Source organism: Poecilia formosa, unplaced genomic scaffold (genome assembly GCF_000485575.1).
Source record: "Poecilia formosa unplaced genomic scaffold, Poecilia_formosa-5.1.2 Scaffold150, whole genome shotgun sequence".
Classification (NCBI taxonomy): Eukaryota; Metazoa; Chordata; class Actinopteri; order Cyprinodontiformes; family Poeciliidae; genus Poecilia; species Poecilia formosa.
Window position 1 is genome coordinate 461292 of NW_006800089.1, and position 22524 is coordinate 483815.

The 22524-nt window shown below is 41.3% G+C and overlaps 2 protein-coding genes across 3 annotated transcripts; one reads left to right on the forward strand and one right to left on the reverse strand.

The window, feature by feature from the left end:
• Positions 1-1453: 1453 nt before the first annotated feature.
• ube2ql1 (ubiquitin conjugating enzyme E2 QL1) lies at positions 1454-15623 on the reverse strand. Of its 2 annotated transcripts, none has more exons than XM_007563731.2 (3): positions 15377-15623; positions 13895-14871; positions 1454-4025 (listed from the first exon to the last, which is right to left on the reverse strand). In XM_007563731.2, exons 2-3 carry the CDS (start codon positions 14612-14614, stop codon positions 3894-3896), a joined length of 852 nt encoding a protein of 283 aa, XP_007563793.1. In that variant the 5' UTR covers positions 14615-14871; positions 15377-15623; the 3' UTR covers positions 1454-3893. The 2 variants fall into 2 exon arrangements, with proteins under 2 accessions (XP_007563793.1, XP_007563792.1); XM_007563730.2 differs by having other exon boundaries at positions 15226-15623.
• A 2599-nt stretch (positions 15624-18222) lies between these two features.
• On the forward strand, positions 18223-21241 carry med10 (mediator complex subunit 10). The gene is made up of 4 exons (XM_007563732.2): positions 18223-18674; positions 18763-18846; positions 19193-19295; positions 20542-21241. The coding sequence occupies exons 1-4, from the start codon at positions 18553-18555 to the stop codon at positions 20635-20637; spliced, it is 405 nt and encodes a 134-aa protein (XP_007563794.1). The 5' UTR covers positions 18223-18552; the 3' UTR covers positions 20638-21241.
• The last annotated feature ends 1283 nt before the right edge of the window (positions 21242-22524 follow it).

Below are 22524 nucleotides of genomic sequence, written 5' to 3' on the forward strand. Positions count from 1 at the left end.
TCTATTTCCAGCATTTATTAGTCAATCCTAGGGTACACTTTATAGAGATCGACTAACCTAACCGGTTTATTTTACTGGAGAGCCACGGGGTGAACATCAAAACCCTATACAGGCAGACTCCAGGGTTGGTTTGACCCCAATGACCTCCTTCCTGCAACCTAAGAATGGTTCCAACTGCATTACTTTTTAACCCTCCCACAGTTTTAGCGCGACACTTGGGAAGAAGCATGGCAAATGTCACGATTGGACAGCGGTTAAGCTAAGGGGCAGTTTGTCCTGTCAGACTGTCAGTTCCCGAAACCACAACACACACACACAAAAAACCTCATAAAAGCATTTTGATCTCCCTGGTCTGAGCACAGAGTAAAAAACAAACAAATGTCCTCAACTCTTAAGACCGCAGGAGGGTTAAAGATGAATTAAGGATTCCAGTATTTTACAAATACTTGATTATCATACTCAAAAATGAAAAACACAAAACTGCCATTTTTATTGTTATTTTTTTTTTAACAACAATCAACTGTCAACAAGACAGACACTTTGATACTTTGTTGTTCTTTTAGCACACACCATTCATCATTTTCTTTGGTGTTCCAATCCAGTGTAGTTTCGAATACGATCGTTGCAATTCACATAATTCACACTGTTCCTGAATTATACATTCAGTCCAAAAAACGTCTCCCCATCACTTGTGCAAACAAGACTTTTTGCCCCCCCGCCCCCCAACCACGAAAATGGACTGGTATGGTGCTCTGTTCGCACAGAAGGAACAGCAAATCTTCTCCATCAGGCTGGACAAAGCGGCTCATAAAAGCACAGAGGGCTGGTACTTCCAGCCCTTTTCTAGACCGACGGGGGTTTTTAAGCTTTGCCCCCACCCACCACAAAAGTGGGACAATGCAGGGGAGGCCGGGCAGAGGACACAGCAACCTGAAGTGGGTCATTAAAATGCATGAAAGTGTAGCTCGGGACTCCAAATAAGAAACAAAACCACCAGATCAGTCGGGTTTCAGTAAGATGTCATTTTTATTGCACATTCCTGTTTGGTCTTGCAACGACCTTTCACCTTTTGAACTTTTTAAGACCTCGGTCTCTGACCAAACGCTTTCAAGGTAGGAGTGGGACACAAAAAAAAAAAAGAAAAAAAAAGTTGCTCGCAAGTAAGCGGATCACGGGTCAGATTCTCTGGAGAAGTTACTGATCCTAGATCTGTTGCTAAGGGTCGCCCGCGTCCAGGCTGTGTTGACTGCATCACACTCGAGCCAAATCAGTGTGTCGATTAGGACCAATGGGGAAGGGACAGTGGTGACGTTACAGAGGGGAACAGGAAGGAGCGAGTGAATGTGTTGCACTCCCATAATCTTTTTTTCACGCCCCTGACGAAAACACACCTTCCCCCTATCGCACAAATACATAAGCTATCTTTTTTTTTTTCTTTTTTTACTTTTTTTTGTTTGTTTCTTCTCATTTTCCGGTGACAATTCCTGCAACATGCTTCAAATCATCATTTTGGCAAACCACAAATAAATTAAAACACAAACATTCATGTAACACAATGTGACTTTTTTTTCAGGACATTTAGAAAGAAATAGAAAGTCCGTACAGTACAGGACTCAAAAAAAGAACAAAAAAAATATTAATATAAATAAAAAAAGAAAAGAGAAGCATTTGCATTTTTGTTTTCTCTGTTTTTCTTGCTTTTTCTTGAAAAACGATATACAGTAGCTAGCTACCAATCACGTAACACATGCAGATATATTACAAATAGTCAGTTCACCCAGTTAGTTTCTGCAAACTACCAGTCTAAACTATGTCACAAAAAAGGTTTCTCTTGGAACCAGCAAACACTCAGCTTTTGAGATATTTTGTTGTAACAATTATTCAGATTACAGTTTTGTCTGAAATGACAAGCCGAACTCGTAAAAAAACAAACAAAACAAAACACTAGCACGCTTTCGAACATGATCACATACCAGATGGTGTATCGCTGTTTCTGTCTCCGTTGACGTTTTTTTTTTTTTTTTTGCTCACGGATGTTTGCTATCGCCGCGAACCACGATTCGGCCCGTCCGAACTTATCATTTTAGCTCTGACCACGAACTAGCCGCTCCCTCGCTTCGAAAGCGAAATGAGAGAAAAGCGACGATATGTCAGTGCCAACCGCGAAGCTTGACGTCCTCCGTCCTCCTGCTGCTCTTTTCTAATGACGGTCTGCGGAAATGTCAGACCAATTAGCGGCCTTTCCTCTGACATTTACCTGGAACGTAGCAAAACAAACCGGACCGTACGGAGGGACGGACGCTCTGCCCAGAAGGCCCATGACTGATACTGTGGCTGTACGCTTGATTTCCGACGCCTAGAAACTCCTTTCAAAAGGAGGAGAACTTAACAGGTAGAGCAAATAATACCCGTCGCTCAGCCGCTTTGCAAAGCCACCTGACATTTTCCTAAGAGCAGCCGGCAGTGATCAAAGAACGCTCAGTTCCCCTTCGCTCCCTCCGTTCTTCTTCTTCTTCTTCTTCTTCTTCTTCTTCTTCTTCTTTCCTTCCCCGTCCTCCTTTTCTCCCCGCCGCATCAATCAGGAGTTCTCTGATGCATCGGTTCACTTAAAGCGCCGCTCCACTCCCGGCAGCTTCCGCTTCGGCGTCGGCGCCGCCGTCAACGTTGCGGTGAGGTCAAACGCCTGTGTGGAGCTAAAAGGTTTTTCCTTTCTTTTGTTTTCTGCTAACATTTTCTTCTTTACATGAAGGGTCGACAGAGCTCGTCTACGGTTAAAACTCCACTCATGTTTAACGTAATGACATAGTGGGACAAGACGGCTAGTGGTTTAGCTAAAGAAATTAGCTCCCTTCAAGTCGTAGCCACGTGTTTCACCGTTTAAAGGGTTGTCTCTTCGTAAACACACACACACTGAGGCCCGGCCTTCAGCTGTTCCATCTGGTATCTAAATCATGGGAATTATATCCTCCTTCCACTCCTAAAGACAAGCTAACATGAACGCAGAAAGAGAAAGAAAGAAGGTGACTGACTGTCATTCTGTTTATCATACAAGGTCTCTGCATAAAGCAACGTGTGACTTTTTTAATATCCATCTATGCAACACAGCTCTAAGTTTAGCCACAAGAGAAGGAAAGAGAAAGAGAAACAAAGCAAGTTAAAGAAGAAAGAGTAAGAGCACAGCTCCATGTAAATTACAATCGTTATGTTGCATTGAACCGTGAGCAACCGCACAGTCGAAAGCAAGAGGGGGGGAAAAACGAATGAGGGAACAAGTGGGTATAAATGCCAGTGCACTGCCCGTCTATTAAACATTAACAGCTTAATTTGTATGTAAATGACCCGAGAGCTACACGAATGGTTGGTTGTAGCCAGTTCAGTGCTAAAGAGACGACTGGTGAGAAAGATGAGTCTCCTTTATTCAGTAGTCTTTCACATGGGTGGAACAAAAAGTTCGCATATCCGATTTGTCCGGCTGCACGTACATAAGTGTGTGCTGTGGGAGGAGGGGGGGGAGAAAAGAACAAGTAAAAAAAACAACAAAACAAATAAATAAATCCGATGGAAGTGACGCACATTCCCAGCTGATTTCTTTTAAAGTGAAACATTCATATCACGCTCCTTGCTCTTCAGCCTCTTTCTGAGCTAGCAGAAAGATTCCCTGGACAAGACGGTGAAGAACAAAACAAAACGCTTCTGTAGTAGAGTGCGGTGACAATAATAATGAAAAAAATATAAAAAAAAAAAAAAAACGTTGAGTGAAACAGCCAAAAGTGAAGATGAGTCATTTTTGAGTTAGCATGGTGTGTTGTTTTGCGTGTCGAGGCTAGCTTGTTTTTTTTTCTTCTTCTTCTCTCCGGCTAGCACGGGCGGGTGGAGGAACGGCGGCCGGACACTCAGCCGTCGGAAATGGGCGGGGACACCCAGCCGTACTTCTCGTGGGTCTTCACCAGGGACTTGAATGTGGCCTCAGCCTCTTTACGACTAAAAGCTTTCTTGGACTTTCCTGATTTCCTGCAAATACGGCCCTGCAAGACACAGAAAGAGGGGAAGAGGTAGTTAGTAAAGTGCAGTGCAGGATATTAGTATCACAGTCTAGACACACACACTTTATATTTCCTGAACTTGAGCTTCCTTTAGTTGTATTCAGTGGTAAGGATGAATAAAATGGCTACTGATGTCAAAAAATACCTTTGAGAATCAAATTCAAGGATGTTCCACCTACGAGTTCAGAAACTGAAAGCATTTTCTAACTCTTCAGGTAAGTGACCTGTCTTTTTTTTCTACAGTCTGTGTTTTTCAGAGACAGTACTATGCATTCACTCATGTAGTAGTGCATGTATGCCAGTCAGCCATCTTGGATTATGAGATCAGAGTTGGTGTGCAACTATTGACTTACTGGCATTAAAATGACAACTTCTGGCGACTTTTCTGTGAAATTTTAACAAATGTATTTTTGGAAGTTTCAGCTTTGGACTAAAAAGGACATTTTTAGTCAATCAAACAGCATCAATGGAGGTTAATTAATATTTTTGGTTTGTTTAGCTTTTTTTTATTCAAGAAACCAAAATTTATCAGTTTTAAAATGTCAGAATGGGTCGTTGATACTGTGGTGGCACTTGAAGATAAAAACTGTTCTAATTTAATCACATTTGGCAACATGTTCCTTAACTTCTGGTTAAAAGCTAAAAATAATTATAGCGTAGCTTATAAGATACAAGAAGCCTTCATTTTAATTACAGATGATTAGCTGCTGTTGAGATCACATAAAAAAGTAAAATACCTCTTTCTTCAACATAATTGTAGTTTTATTTTCGAAAAGGTTATACTCCCCGCTGTCTGGAAATGCAATAGCAAACCCATTAAGGTGCTTGTGTTGCCCCCTGATGGCCTGACACCCTGATGGGAGAGCCAAAAATTAAATTAGACCCTCCAATACTGCTAATCAATAAGAAATTCTCAATTAATAAAAAAAAGCAGACCTAGACTAGGATTTTGCCTGATTTAAAGAAAAGACTTGCCCACGTGTGATTTACGTTTTACTCCGTTTCGTTCATTTAAAAAAAATGAACCAGGACAGGTTTTCTCCTGAGACCTGCTGCTGCTCCAAGGCCGCAGAATCAGTGCCGTTTTAGATCTAAAGCTGCTGCCGGGAGATCTTAACGCCATGCTTAATAATTATTGTCATTATTGATTACCAGGCCAAACATTTTAATTTAAAATAGAATAGCTGTTTACCTTAGCATGTCGGAAACCGTCAAAATAATCATGATCTATCAGGGAGGTTTTCATTCATTCTGCAGTGGTTCAAAGAGCAAAAGTATGCTGGCTATATTTACACAAAAACGAGGCAACGAGTTAATTGCACACAGAAAACTCGATCACTCAAGTTTTAAAGAAAAAAAGTGAATTTCATCAGAATTTGCTCCCAAGTGAACTTTCTATAAAATCTATTGTTTCATCCTTGAAATAATTATAAAGAGGCGAATTTTACACCAATATCAAACCAGTTCATAAACATTGATTAAACTGGTATCACTTATTTTCATCAATGATGGAGAAATTGGTCAAATTTCACACTTTAACTCTACTCTAAAGAAATGATATTGATACAAATTGATCGATACAAAACATCCCATAACAGACGTTCAGCTACGAAAAGATCAAAATGGCTAAACTACAAAAATGGCGACATGAAGAAATGACCCGTGTCCTTCTCATTCCATCTAAAAATAGATTTCAGATATCAGTGCCTCTTTCCAATTACTGCTAATTAACACCACTTTACAGAAACAGACAATTTAATGGGAAGCAGAAACTCAGCTTTAAACAGATAAAAAGAAATGATTTGTTCAAACTTCAAAGAGCAGCTCATGTCAAAACATTAGCATTTGATATCTTGTACGCCGTCAGTCGAAAAGAAATATGGCTCCTTTATTTAGCAGTGTTGTCATGCTCCCTCCTGCTGGCAACACAGGCCAGATCCACAAAGCTAAAAAAGAAAAAAAAAAACAGCCCACACAACGCACATTGATGAAGTTAATGGCGAATACGCTGCCGCAGGGGGAGAGATGTTGACAGAACGAGCAGCCTGAACACGGGGCTGACCGGCGCCGGATCAATGTTTAAAAGGCAGGGAACGAGCTTTTAAGACGTCAGCTTCAATCAGAAGCCAAAACCAGAAGCGGCAGCTGCAATAAATGATGGAAAAGCTGTACACGTGTGCACAAAGTAAGTCTTCCCCCCTCAGTGCAAAAAGCATTGCAGCGTCTGACTGATGCATTTTCACCTACCGAACTGTAAACCCGGGACTAAGAGTATACGTGGGGGAAACATAAATTCAGCAGAATGATGAGAGCTGCTTCTTCTGCTGTTATCGGCGGCGTTAAAGTCTTCCCTGAAGAAGCCTGCGTAGGCGGGCCAACAGAAAAGGAGACAACTTGTTTCCGTGCTGCTAGGAGACATCTATGGCCATGACAACAACGCTCTGATTCATACCAGCAGCCAAAGTTTTGCATGTATTAAAAATCACCTCTGTGCTTTCGAGTTTCTTTAAGCTCAACAGCATTTATATGATTAAAAAAATACAAATAATACTGCGTTACAGTAAGTCTTTGTTCTATTGGATTTGTTTGTAGGAGTACAGGAACGCTGCATCATTTCTTCTCGCCAGGCATGTTTTTTCTTCTTGGCAGAGGAAAGTGGCATCGAGTCTTTGCGCCGAAACCGATACTAATGAAATTTCCTCAGAGGTTAGGTCCTCTGCATGCTGCAGTGCGGTGCGGCGCAGAGCAGCAGCAACCCCGTATCATCACACATCACCGCGCACTCCTGCGCTGCCACGCTCAGGAGCCAGGGAAGGAGGCGTCACTCTAAAGCCGCACAGAAAGGTCATAAACTACTAATGAAGCGTTTCATTTTTCTGTTAGTTGTTAAAGAAACGCGTCTCTTGTGCTCAATTATATAAAAATACAGATTTGGTTTGAATATTTGTCTTTAAAGTGTATAAATCTGAACATCTATGAAGCAGAGCTAAAACTGCCAACAGATAGAGAAAGCATGTGCAGATCCTTTGTGCAGGATTCTGATGACCCATTTTTTTATTTGCAGTAGGGACAACAGTTCAAATGACATATTCTGCTTTTGTAGTGATTTTGTGTTTGAATTTAAGCTGTGATTCTACAATAAATAAAAAAAAGTATGCCAGGTGTCAAAGATCACCTGAGGATGTGTTTAGGTCAAATCAAAACTGGTAACTTTGCCACACAATCTGAAGCCTGAACCCTAAACCATGACGCTTACTCTTGACCTTCAAAATAAACTACATTCATGAGTTTCTAAAGTGCATTTTTATGTTCTTTTAAATGGTAGAAAAACATTGGATGAGGTGAAACTGTTAATTGGCTCTCTAAATACCTTCCAAGTGTTTAAAGTATTAAAAAAATGAAGAAAAGCTATCCTTCTAGAAAAAACAGAATAGTAAGCAGGTCAGTAAGTAAGGGCAGTAGTAGCACCTTTTATTTTGAAATATGAGCCGTATTTATGCATAAACTTTTTATTTCACACCTTTTATGAAACATTGTTTAAAGTGAACTTTAAATTATGTTAGTTGCTGTTGTGAACTCGAAGGATCTCATTTGGAAAGGTTTTCCTTCACACACAATTCATGCATTCCTGAACTAAGTTGGGCCCATTTACACTGGGGTTGGGTATTAGATCTGGTGAAACTTATTTGAGCAAAATTGAGCTAAATCTGACAATTGTAATTTGCCTGAAAAATCCAATATTTACTCCACATGCTCTGGGCTAGGTGGTGTTTTAGTAGAAAACAATGCACCACCCACTGAACATTTAGGAGCATATTGTTTCATGCAGATGTTCATAAAACTGACTATTATTTTGAAGAGGTTCTACACTAATACCCTAAAAACAGTCATAGACATTGTATTTAGCATCTTCCCTAAATGCCACAAAATGAACGTTAAAGTAGTACATTCTATGCCCTTAAAAGTTTACACATTTAAAATTTTAAACACACCGTTTCTCTCCCTGCTGCAACTGTTCACATTTTCAGGCCAATTTCCAAAACATAAATTTGTGTCAAATTACCTCATAAGCAGTAGTCCTGGAAATCTGACGCATAGTTTGTGGATGCGTGGAAATTAAGTAAACGAAGATCCGGTAAAGCGAGAATGATGAGATTGTGGAGAGAACGTACCTAATATCCATGTTCCCTATGCTTCCTATGACCTTGTATATTCCTATGGCCTTGTGTATTCAACAAAGCAGTTGAATAAAGTTGGAGATAATTTTAAAAATTAAATATGTTTTCAATGCTTTCTTTCAAAGAACTGCCATTCTTTTGGCAGTCTTGTATGTTCTTTTGGTGTCTTTGTTTTACTAACAGGCGTTATGGTGTAATTTACAGTCTAGCTAGCTAACCCAACAGTTCTTAGATATCTATCTATCTATGTAGATAGATAGATAGATAGATAGATAGATAGATAGATAGATAGATAGATAGATAGAGTTATCTATCTATCTATCTAACTGGAGAGTGAAAATCTGTTAATTAAAATTTGATTTTAGGACTTTATTACCATGCTGCAGTGAGACACTTCATGGAATATTCTATTGCCATCTGATGGAATACCAGTGTGCCCTAATATGTCCCTGCTTGGCTATTTTGGGCCAAAAGCTACGCAGCGGATAAAAGGGGATGAGGTGCTAACAGAATGATCTGGAGATTAGGGCTGCAGTTTCCATTCTTGTAGCAACGGTGGCCTCGTTTCACCGCAGGGCTTAGAGACGCTCACATACATCCCGGCCAACGCGTCTCAGCAGCGCCGAACGTGGCCTATTAATTCTCCGATTAGATAGTCCATCAGGGCGATTCAATTCATTTTAATGTGGAGTTTTGAATCATTAAATGAAGCCAGGTTAATGCACAGATGGGTGAGTAGTGTCACTGTGGACAGTAAGATGATGTCTGAAGCCTATTAGCGCCGCAATGACAAACAGTAGGAGTTTTTTTTTTATGTCATTTGTTTTGGAAAAATAAATGCATGACTCACTGGGTGACTCATTCAGACAGACATTATATTGCAGTGGTGCTTGGGGACTTGCTTTGTGGTCCTCCTTTTCATAAAGCCACATTAAATGACATCTTCATTTTATCAAATGCCCCTAAACAACATGGGGCCACCTGTGTTTAAAACCTGCTTAGCCTCAAGTTGAGGCTGAAAAATGTTGATTTAAATGTTCAATGCAAACGAATCGTAAGCCTCAAAATGACAGCCTGCTGCCTCCTATTATCATTATTCTGACGTCTTACTATTGAAGAATTAGAACACCAGTGAAGCTGATAAAGGATTCCAGTTGATAGGCTTTGATTTGTCCAATTTACGAAAAAGCCAAGCATCTGTTTCTGCATCCTAAACAAAATCCACCATAATTAGCCAGAGTTTGAAAGAGATGGTAGGTGGAATACAAGGTGTGTGTGTGTGTGTGTGTGTTTTCCCGCGCCAGTGTGTGTTGTGATTCAGCGAACGCCACAGGCGGACGCTGTGCCATGCCAGTGTTTATCCTGCTCAGCTAAGCGCTCGCTCATTGAGAGGGACACACTCTAGTGTAGAGTGGCTGTTGGGTAATCGTGTGAATGGAGATCAGTCAATGGGCTGGGCAGAGCAGGGAAGGCCCCAATGCATGTTGGGAGGTAGCTCTTGGGGTCGGGTTGCATAATGCGGACATGTGCTCCCGAGGTTGGGATACACAGCTAGGGGGATCGATGCCATCACGAGTTCAGTAGCCCCATGATACTGTCGAATGCTCATTCAGTGGTAAACAGCTGTTTTCTTTGAAATAAAATTAATTGCATGAAAAGCGAAACAGTTGAAAAGGGAATCAAAAACACGTCTAAAGAGTGCCATTTTTTTCAACTTCTATTTCCACATCATCAATTGGATATGTTCTTCTGAAAACAGTTCTTCTAGCTCAAGGTGTCCTCCAAATTTTAAAAACAAGATAAACCCTTTTGATATTGACTCTGCCACGCAGAATAATCATTTAAAACAACGCTATGAAATCCTGAATGTCTGTGGATGTCTTTCAAAGCAAGGTTGGTCAAAACTGGGCTTTTTAAGTCATGTTAAAAGTCAGACTTGGTTGTCCAGTCTGATTGAACCATCTGCCACCTCCAAACCGCATTTAAACGTGGATGTCGTATTCACATTTCACTTTTCAGTCAACTTTAAATGTTATTTAGATGGAAGGCAATGTCATCTTTTCTGCAACATGTCAACACAATTTTGTTTGGAGAGGAAAAGTCCTCTAGGAAAACCAGAGTTTTATTGAAAGATACCATCTGTAGCTTCCTGATTAGGCACTCTTATTTATCTCTTCCCAATCCAGTTTAGTCAAGACAGTAGCAGTAAAACTGGCAGAAAATGCCCTAAATTTAGCCTGATCAGACACTCTAGTCACACTATTATCTCTTGAGGGTTATTGCCACCAGTGTCCATTTATCCAGAAGTTACATTTTTAGTATTTTGAAGTGTGTTTAGTGCAATATACTTGAAAAAGAAAACCAACTACATTCAACCCATCAGTATCACCTTTCTATGAATTTGATACTGCAGCACATGCATTTTGATCAGCGGTATGGAGTTTAATATGTGCTACTTAACTACCACAAATGTTTGTAACTTACCAAAATAAATTATGGGATGTCATGTTCACCGCACATAAGTGTCACTGCCACATAGTTTACAAACTGTCACTTCTTAAAGTGTTATACTTTATCTCATGCCAAACCATGCAAATGCTCAGTCTGTACCAATGAAGATTTATGAACTGAGCTCATTCTGAATTGTTTGACCAATAATTATTTGGGCACTTGAGGTCACTCGCTCTATTTAAGGAGCACTGAGCTTCCATCATACGAAGATACCATACCCTGTCTGGATGCAGAACGAGGAATGTTATCCTCTTCCTACCAATACAAACTCACTATCCAAAATTGCAGCACATTCAAATTGACACGTACTTAAATATGCCAACATATGCATCAGTCAAAAAAAACCCTGACAGCTGACTTAATTTAATTTCCATAGAAATCGTTCATCCAAGCACCAAGCCGTCTTTACGCCTGTGTGACATTTCTCGAGTCAGCGGTATGGAGTTTAATATGTGCTACTTAAAAACTCTATTAGGATCTGTCTGCAGTAAAGAGTGACAAGAGAGTGGAGCCGGTTGCACCGTATCAAATTAACTGTTGCACAACTCCATACACAGGTGTATCGTTAAACACTTGTGCACTCACAACAACGCAGCAGCACAGATCGGATTACCAAATTGGATTGTGTTACGAAGACACCTCGGCTGTGTTTGTGCTCCCCAGACTGGAGGTTTCTACCTGCTGCACACCATTGGGGAGGTGGTTGTTTACCCAGACACAGGAAACATAATTGGGTTCCTAACCGGAAGTTAGATACCTGTCCACAGACATCAACACGTGGAACCATGCGTGCGTCTGCTTGCGAAGAGACTGTGTTGACTCTCGACTCGGCGCTGTGTCACCGCATGTATCCTCTCACACTAAAAATAGGCAGGAACTTTCTAAACGGGTGGCATCACTATTGTCACATGGAGCCTGTGGCCAAGGGCAGATAAATATATCCTGTGTGTCCAGGTATATATAGAGCTCTGTGTGCTTGGTCGGACATGATGCATGGGAGTCGAAAGCATCGCCTGGGTAATCAGGACGCAGCACATCCCAAGTGCTGATGTAGACACGTCAACAAAGAGATAAAGCAATGCACACACACACACACACACACACACACACAGGAATAATTAATCAATATTGTTTCCATTAGCAAAGCAGAGAAGAAGGAAGACGCCGTACCATAATTAGTGAACGCTGCAGAGCTGCTTGCTCATCTCCTCAAGCAGCAAGTCAAGATCAACGCATACAAACACTCGCGCACACATTTTTTCTCGCTCTCTCTGAAGTGGCCACAGCTTCTGTATGACCTCTCTTGAGCACACGTGCTTTATGACCACAGATGACTCTGGAATAATGCTGCGTTATGTCACCAAAGCTCTGTGGGATGGTGGTGGGGGCGGAGGATGGGAGAGTCTCCATGACACTTTCTGTAAGATCTAACACCAAAGCACTCAGAGCAAAGCAAGGGAGAAAATAAAAAAAGAGAGGTCTCTTGGCTTAAAATTATGTGAATGCTTTGCAAAAAACATGTCCGTTTTGAAAAGTCGTAGCGTTTGAGCATGTAAGTCCTTGCTGCCATTTCCACCGGAACTGCGGAGCTGCTGCTGTGCGCCGCTGCCAGCGCTCAGGGGATATGAAAAACAGATTTGGCAAGATTACATAATCCAGTCAGCCTAAATCACCGAGGACAACCGTAGGCTACATAGTTGCTGTCTGTACACCTCCATCTGTCTCTCCGTCCATCGTCACGTGTTGAATAAATCGCTTTATTTTAGCGCAATGCTAAGTGCGAATGCTCATGAGAAGCGCGGTGGAAAACCGCAGGCGGATGTTTCTGTGTCATGGCGGCGGGTCTTTGTAGTCAAACCCTGCTGATTTATGGAGGTGATGAGAGGAGAGCCAGCATGGATGCACTGCATGAAATGGCTGCCATAAAGTCACATAAATTTAATATGTACTACAGTTTTGGCTTTTGCTTGCAGGAGAAACAAGATCTGATTAGTGTGTAGCAACCTAGAGTTAATAAACTGAGCTATGAAAGATACACAAAGTGTCTTAGAAGCAAACCTGTTTAATTTATTTTATAGTGTAATGGTGAAATCATACTCGTGATGATATTCTGAGTTTTTAAGACAAATTTGTCTCGGAGGAAAGCTGTCAGAAATAAGGTTGGCTCCTCATTTTAAGCTGGTTGCTTATTTTTGAGTTACAGATTGATAAATAAATACTTCGGTGAATAAATCATTCAGTTTAGTTAGGATTCTATTCAGGGGTGCCTCAAGGTGGCCAGCTGGGGCCCCTGATAATCTGAGTGGCACACCAGAGTGAAAAGCTACACCAGAACTTTCTGTGATCATGTAGTGTCATCACATGGTGAAGTTCAGGTAGGAAGTTTATCAGTTACTAGCCATCATGCTGATTTTTCATTTTGAAAGCTTTTGCGTTGAGGTCATTTCAGAAACACTGTCAGTGGAAACTGTTTTTAGTAATTGTAATTTATTCAATCATGTGCTCTCTAAACTTAAATGTATGTCAATACGCCATACTTATAAGACTGTCTAGGTGGAGGGTTTGCATTGGCCATTGACGTCCACCTTGCCCTGCCTCGATGGCCGCTTGATTATATTGTGTCTGAAAATAGCTTGATGCCTAATTTGTGAAAGCATTCCAACCTGAACTCATCAAACTTAAATGCTCAAGCTCCAATAAAGCAACATCTCTAAAATCAAACCAAGAAAATCTGCTGATATTACATTTTTGGGTTTTGTTGTACCTCCGCAAGATTGTTAATGGCCCTCTTGTGGCCAACCCTTAAAACCTCTAACTAAAGTTGGCTTTGTACTTATTGGTGATACCAAAATTAAACGACCAAATGGGGGGCAATATAACAGTAAATAAAGGGGCAGTCTCTGAATGATACACAAAACAAACATAAAAACAAAGTTATCAAAATACGTACTCGCCCACCTTAAAATCATATTAAAACAATGCACACTGGCTGACAAGTAAATCTCCAGGATTTGCGCTTGCCCTCTGTAGTCTTAAAAAAAAAATACATTCAAAGTGTAATTTTCGCCTGAATTCCTGACCGAACTGCCCCCATCCTGCCCTAGAGATCGTTAATGTGTCTGATGGGCCGCAGAAGCGCTCCGAGCACCGACCCCGGCTCACCTGTCCTTTTACAAGGCTGGCAGCGAACTGCCTCATCACCGCCTCCACCGTGTAGGCGCTGGACCACCCGCGGGGGGTCAGCAGCTCCATGCAGATGGCCCCGCCGTCCAGGACGTAGCCGTTCTCCAGGCGCGGCGTGAGGACCCGCATGAACGGCGGCGAGAAGGGGAAGTTGTCGGGGAAGGTGACGTTGAGCAGGATGAACTCGGTGCTGGTCTCCTTCATGTCCTGCCACAGCGCCGAGTCCTTGTCCACCTGGTGCAGCTTTACGTTCCAGTCGAACAGGTTGTCCTCCACCAGCTCCACCGTGATGAAGTTGTCCCCTAACCTCCGGATCTCCTGCAGCTCCTTCATCAGCCGCCGCGTCCGCACCTGGGTGCAGTGCTGCCGGTGGGGCGCCAGTGGCGGCACGGAGGAGGCGCTGGAGGCTTTGCTCCCGCCGCCGCCACCTCCTCCTCCGCCACCTCCGCCTCCACCCACCGTCTGCTGCTTCTCCTTCGCATCCTTGCCCTGCTTGTCCTTGCCGTGCTGGTCCAGCTTCCTCGCCTTGATCTCCGGGGTGCTCAGCAGGTTGGTCTCGTTGGCGGTCTGACAGTGTTTGTTGGCGTTGTTCTTCTGGTTCCCCTTGGTCCCCTTCAGCGAGCCCTGGTGGTGCTTCGGGTCCTCCGTGTCTCGGTCGTGCAGACGGATCAGACCGATCTTCCGCAGTAGGGTGGCCATCGTTTGGATAGACTTCTACCTCTCCGCTGATCCGCCCCCTGTTCCAGGGGCGAGACTCGCTCCTTTTTGAGTCAGGCACAACCTTTATGGAGCAGAAACCTCTTGGGTTTTTTTCTTCCCCTCTCTCTTTTCTTCCGCAGTCCACCCCTCTCTGTCTCTCTCTCTCTCTCTCTCCGTTAGCTGCAGCCTCTGGATGAGCGCACAACCGGAGAGCCTGGGCCGTTTGCGTCTCAGCGCATCGTCTCGACGCGGTTCATCTGTAGGCAGAAAAAAACACCATCAAGACAATTAAATCCACTAGTAACACCAAGCAGAACATCCGATCTAACCCGCCTTCCTCCTTCACATAAACCGATCGACATTATGACTGCAGTTGTGTCACGATAGGACGATGCGTTCCGCAGAAGCAATTAGGTGATAATCCATTTCTACAGGACAGTGTACGCTTCATCATCAGCGCGTACAAAAGGAAAAAAAGAATCAAAGGAAGATGATGTCATGGTTACAGGAAGGCAAAGGAACATAACTAACGAATGTCTACTAAAAAATGCCAATAGTCAGTTTAAATCGATCATGGTTTAAAAAAAATAATTAAAAATCAACGCCTGTACCTTTGACAAATCCACATAAGGCCTATCATCTAATCAGTTCAATTGCCTATTATCAAGTTGTCCGCTCTTCTTTTCTGTGTCGCTCCGCCTCAAACACAACCAGCACTTTAAAAGCAGCAGTCCGACAGATGGAGAGGGAGCCTGAGGTTACCGAGGTCCGCTGAAATCCGGAGAATGCGTGGAGTCTCCCGCGCGTCCCGAACTACAGCCCGGACAGCGATCCCGCGGTCCTGCGTGAGTGTGTCGGTCTGTCGGTCTCTCTCTCTCTCTCTCTCTCTCTCTCTCTCAATCTCGCTCTGTGTGTGTGTTTGTGTGTATATATGATGAAGGGAGGAAAAAGAGGGCTCCACCATCCAGTGGACCTGCCGTCGGCGAGAGCTGCAGTGATGAAGAAGAGGAGGAGGTAGAACGAGAGAGAGGAGGAGGAGGAGGAAGTTCGATGTGTGTGTGCAGCTGCAGCAGCTCCTGCTTTAATGCAACCGTGGATGAAACACACACACACAGACAGTAAATCCTTCTCTTCTCCTTAGCAGCGTCTGTGCTCACCGGTGGGAGTACTGTTTTTCAAAATAAAAGCCTCTGGGTTCCTTTAGAGTCTGGAAAAGGCTGGAAGTTAATTCAAGGGTTTCCAGGCAGGGTTGTCCCCAAGTATTTTTGGGGCAGTGAGCAGATTTTAACCCCCCCTGACCCCCTGACCCCCGCCCATTCCAAATGTCAACAGCAGATGACATTTTGGTTTGACTAGTTACTATCGATTAGAACCTTGCAGGAGTAGCAAAGATGCTCAATTAATTAGACAAATGCTTAGTTTACAGTAAATAAGTTAGCAGGTTTAATGTTTTTTGTTTTTAAAATTTGGAACAGATGTGTAGAATGCGGAAAATGTGCCAACTAACGCTACAAAATAAAATGATGTTCTTGGGAGCCCCCTGGTGGTGTTGGAGGTGGGGAACGCGCTAAGCAGCTGCTTACATCGCACATGTCTTAGGCCGGCTCTGTTTGAGTCTGGATAAGTGTGGGAAAAGAAAATAGAGAAGTACATTTCCACACTTTCTAAAATGAGCTAACTATAAATTAGCATTTTATTATACAATCACATTTCATAAATTTCAATATTTGCTCAAATGAGGTTCGTTTGTCAGAAAAGTACCTTTTTTTGATTGCTTTGATGTAACTTTCAAATTTTAAATGACATGGTTTCATTACCTGTAAGTAGAAAATGACTGTAATCAGCAGGAGTAAAGACTTTCAAAAACCCATATAAGTGTTTGAGGTGAAATAAATGGGTTTTCAGTAAAATTCTGATTTATTGAATGGGTTTCTAATTTGTCACTGGACTAAAAGCGCTCATGGAATTTGGACATCTAAGGCTCCCAAATATCTAAATCTAGCAGCACGATCTTTCCTTAGTTTGATTTCAAAGGACAGCTGGCGTCCTGTTCAGCTCAGCTTATCTGTGGTGTTTCTTTGAAACTGTGTTTTTGGCAGGAAGGGAACTATCAAAGCAAAACCGAGCAAAGTCAACTTCACAAATGTTCACTTTGAGCCTTTTGGTTTTGTTCCCAGCTCAGTGGATCCCAGTGCACTTCAGAATAGAAAATAACAATGCAGCAAGGGGTCAGCGTTATTCTGGAGCTTAGCAAAGAGCAGGAAGGAGTATGAAGACAGTTTCACCAAACAATTTGAATAAAATCAAAATAGTACTTCCTATTTAGTTTTTTAACCAGCTCAACCTGAACTCACTTTTTATGTCAAATCGGTCGATGTTTACTTCTGTCTTTTGGTTTTACTTTATGGGTTATGTGCAGGAAAAATGTCTGTAATCGATATCCATCCATCCATTTTCTATACACCCTTGTCCCTTAGTGGGGTCAGGAGGGGTTCTGGTGCCTATCTCCAGCTAACGTTCCGGGCGAGAGGTGGGGTCACCCTGGACAGGTTGCCAGTCTGTCACAGGGCAACACAGAGACAGACAACCATGCACACACACTCACCTAGGGAGGATTTAGAGAGGCCAATTAACCTGACAGTCATGTTTTTGGACTGTGGGTGGAAGCCAGAGTACCCGGAGAAAACCCACGCATGCACAGGGAGAACATGCAAACTCCATACAAAAAGACCCCAGGCTGGGAATCGAACCCAGAACCTTCTTGCTGCAAGCCAACAGCTCTACCAACTGTGCCACTGTGCTGTAATCAACATTTAGTTTTGTATTTCAAATTAAAAATTTGAAATTGAAATATGAAACGTAGAGTTAAATTAGAAAATCTGATTTTGTAATAGAGAAAACGTTTGGCTTTTTTTTGACTTATGTATCTTTTTTTTTAGAAACCTTTTGTTCATGGCAGGGCCTGGCTGACCCCTGATCACTAGATGACTGTAAATACTTTATGTACATGGCCTCCAAACTAATCAGCATTGTTTATAGTGGCCAAAAATTTACTGGAAATTTCTGTAGAAAATAATCAATTTGACAATTTAGCTGACAGTGCAATATTCTGTTTTGTTGTTGTTGTTTGTCTCATATATTCAATCATGAAGTGTATTCAAAATTCATCAGAAATAAATAAATAAATAAATAAATAAATAAAGTCAAAATATTTGATTGGAAATTCCTTAAGGGAAATGTGAATCATGTTTTCTAACAGTAATCATAATTGTCTATGATTATTAAATTTACAAAGGATTTTTCATTAAATAAAAAAAAAGGACAATCCTGAGTGTCCTCTTCGTGAGACTCTTATACAATGTGAGTATCTTCAGTCAGAGGCTTCTTCATATGCCCTGTAATACTGACTGCTACAGGCAATCCTTCCAGCTCACAGCCATGAGCAACGATATTTAATTTCCCTCTGGAGTTAATCATATTAATTAATTATTAATTTAATTAGTAATATTAAATGTGTTTAATAAAATGTCAATTCTGAATTTAATTGAAACACCACAGATTATTTCATAAACCCTGTAAACGTCATTTCTTTTTGAATTTAACGCTGTAATATTAACTGGGATACTATTTTTAAAGCATAATAATTTCAAATGTGTTGAATCTAAACTTCATCCGTCTCATTAACAAAGAGCAGCCCTTCTCTCAAGCGGCGCGACACTTTGCGACACAACACGACAACCTTTTACCACTTGTTTCCGAGGTAACACAATTGCGTAGACAGCTGGCTCTCACCAGCGATTGGCTGGCTGCAGACCGTAAAGCGTAGCGGCGTTCTGCTTGTCCTAGCGTAGGTGGCTAAACAGTAAACACCGATAATTTAGTGGCGGCGTTTTTGACACGTCGCTGTTGGAGCCGGTTTATTTGTTAAAAGCATCAAAATGGCTGAAAAGTTCGACAATCTCGAGGAGCACCTGGAGAAATTCATCGAGAACATTCGGCAGCTGGGAATCATCGTCAGCGACTTCCAGCCGAGCAGCCAGGCGGTTCTGAACCAGAAACTGTGAGTTAGCTTCATACTAGCTTCATTTAAAGACAGTCTTTCGGTAGAAAGCTTCATGTTGAGCCGCTCCATTCACCACTCCCTCCAGGAACTTCATGATATCCGGGCTACAAGACATCGATAAGTGCCAAAAGCAGCTTCATGACATCAACGTCCCTCTGGAGGTGTTCGAGTGAGTCATGTAGATTGTTCTGTTGCACATTGTTACAATTCAGCTTCCTTTTTATACAAATAGGAGAGAAAAACTCCCCTTTCTTACTGCGACGCAGTTAAAACCTGTGATGCTGTGTAAAACCACGCCGAACTCCATAACAAAATTAGCCAATTTAAGATCATAATCACTTTCTGGTGTTTCTTTACATCCAAATGAAACATAAATTTACTATTCATCTTTCATACCAGTAAAAAAAACATTCGGCCTGCGGATGTACACAAAACATTTACTAAAATCATCAAGTTTGTGCTTTATCTGTGCCAGGTCTTGTCATGATTTCATGTTAAACCCTGCTTTTCCAAAGGTACATCGACCAAGGCCGAAACCCACAGCTGTACACCAAGGAATGTCTGGAGAGAGCCTTGGCAAGGAATGAGCAGGTCAAAGGAAAGATAGACACCATGACGGTAAGAGATTATAGCGAGGACACCGACGTTACAGTGGGAAAAAACCTGCAAAAGTCTGGGATTTGATGTCAGTGTTTCCAGAACTGGTTAAGTATTGAGAAAGATAGGGCAAGGAAAGTATTTGTATTGAATTTATTCTCAAAAAGTCACGCCATCCATCTGTCTATACATCTGTTCATCCTACAGAGATGTCATTTTTTTCGAGTCAGACTATTAATATAATGGTTAGAAATTGACTAAACAAGCGCAAAAATGTGTAAAATGTCCCATAAAAAGGTTATCAGCATATTACTGTTCCTATTTATTTCAGGTTTTATTTTATTATTTATTTATTTATTTCTATGCATTCTCGGTATTTTTGGATGGCTAAAATAAGAACTTGAGTGAATTTTACAAACAAGAATTGGGCACAAAATTTAAAAAAAAAGTTACAACATATAGTTGTATTTTTTTAAAAACTCTTCTTTGCCATAGGATTAGATCACACATTCAAACCTGATCCTATATTTACTGATATCTTGTTAACTGTCTCACGCCTTCAACTTAGCTGTTTTGTAGCCATTAAAAGATCCAAATACTGAAATAATTGAGTCTTTACTTGACTTTTATTTCCAAAAATGTAGAGTTCATAGAAGCTGGTTAGCTTAAAAATATACTAGCTGGTGCCAATTCCTCACCACAACTTCTCCTAACATTATTCTCGTCATTGTAGCCAATGAAAGCAGGCTGCTGGCATTGCCTTCCCAAAGTAATTTATCTGATTCTGGCTCCAAATGGTCACAAAAACAATGCAATCTTCAAGACAAAGCTTGTTTTATACTTTCTTTTTGGCACATTCCACTTTGCAAGTATGTTGTAATTTCTCCCGACGGTGGATCTCACATACTTTGTGCTTTCTGCTCAAATTAAAATGGCAGAAAGAGGAGAGGAGGGTTGAAGAAACTGATAGAAAGATAGAAAGATAGAAAAAGCTGAAGAGGTGAAATGACCGTCACCCATGGCGACGGCAACAGAAAAAGAGCAAATTAAAATTACATTAATTTCTTTTGTTTTGACTCAAAAACTCTGGTATTTCACAAAATCTATAAAATCCTAAAACGAATCTGACATTCCTGATTATGTTGAGAGAAGATCATCTTCTCACCAGAACCGTCACTGTCTTCATTCTAAAATCACCAGGATTTTTAGATCACTATTACTTTGTCTTCTATTGTTTTTTTTGTTGTTTGTTTTTTTTTCGCTGTAGAAATTCAAGAGCCTCTTGATTTCCGAGCTCAGCAAAGTTTTTCCCGAGGAAATGGCCAAATACAAGGATATACGTGGAGAAGATGGGCCTTCCTAGTGTCTGCAGCTCACGACCCTCTCCCCGACCTTCACCCTGTGACCCGTCCTGTCTGGAAGGTCTGAATGAAGATCTAGAACGCTTCTCATTTCTGCTGCACATCGTGCGGCTGTTGACGGTGATGAAGGTCGTAGGTCAGAGCAGAACCCCGGCCCCGTCAGCCATTACCTTCTTGTAGATTGAAACTTATTTAAAACCTTTTTTTTTTTTTTTTTTTGGAGAAATGTCACTTTAACGCCTTGGATGTGTTGTGAGAGTGTGAACTCATTTTCTTCATTCAGCTTTAAGTTTTACAGAGAGAAACGTTCCACAGCTCATTTCTAAGTATTAGGGAAGAGACTCCGTCGGATTCACAAACTGTATATTTATACCTGTATTTTTTATAACGCTTCTTTATCATTGTGCAAACTCATGAGATTTTGTATCAAGCTCAGGATACTAAAGGCCATGGTGATTGAATGGAGATGTTTTTTGACAATAACTTTGTGCCTCAGCGTACAATCTTTGTCACGTGTTTATATTGTAATGTTTATTAAATCCATTTTTTGTATGCTGAAACGGTAGCATTTGTAAAGTACGAGGAAATAAATTCTTTGAAGATAAATTGGATCTTTTCTTTGACAGAAACATGTTCATTAACTTTACTATATATTCTGTAGCTCTGTAATGAGCTTTAAATGATGTGAATCTTGTCTTTAATCAAACGTTTAAAAAAAATGTAGATAACGTAACTATTGAAATTTTAAAAGCAATAGAAATAGCATTTGTGTTTGCACAAAAATGTTAGTACATATTTTTACTGAAAATCATACTTTGAGAATATTGGCTCATGCCTACATGAAAGTGTAACTTTTTTACATTTCCAATTAAAATTTGTTTTTATTAAAACTATATAATTTTAAAAGACAGGATTTATAGCTGTGCAGATCATTTGAGAAATATACAAGACGTTATTTAAAAGTTTAAGAAAAAGAGGCAATGTACCCTCCACAGATCTGCCTTTGACGTCGTTAGGATTGTTCGGCTCGGGTTGCACCTTGTGTGAAACTATATCTGGCCTGTAAAAGTCTGCAGCGCTGAAACAGAGAGATGGACGCACAGAGATAGACGAGGCTGCGTCATCCTGTTGCTAACAGCGCAGTGTGCCTCCACCTTAAGGGATTAACCACAGCGTCAGCTTCACCTGACCCCTGAGGCCTGATACTCTGAGACAGGAGGAGGAGGAAAATGAGCCCTGTTATTGCCTGGTGACGTACAAAGCCCTGTTTCACGTTCCAACCTCAAACCTCTTTGTATTCTATTGGGATTTAGTGTGAAAGACCAACAAAAAGTTGTTCTGGAGGAGAAAGTGTTGATGTTTCTCAACATTTTTTCAAAACAAAAACTGACATTTATATATATGAATAATGTATCCTTTACTTGGAGACTAGAGTTGGGTAGTGTAGACGACTGCCTTTGTAGGTCACCTCATAATCTGCCTAAACTGATGGGTTGAGCAATGAGAGGATTAATGAAAGAAGAAGCTAAGAAGCCTATGTTCACTCTGGGTGAGCTGCGAAGATTTACCGCTTAGGTGCGAGGATCTATGAACACACTACACTACACACTTTCAACCACTACACAAGTGGTTGAAAGAAAGCCAAAAGACGGATGCAGTTCACTAAAAGTCTTGAAAGAAAGCTTAATTGGTGTTTCTGTCACTACATTATGACAGACCGTTACAGCATCCTCATCACTGCAGATGCTGCACCAAACCGCCTATCCATCTCCTGCACTACTTTTCCCTCATTCGTGAACAAGTCTCTGAGATACTTAAACTCCTCAGCTTGAGGAAGGACTTCTTCCTCAACCTGGAGAAGGCACTCTACCCTTTTCCTTTTCATTATC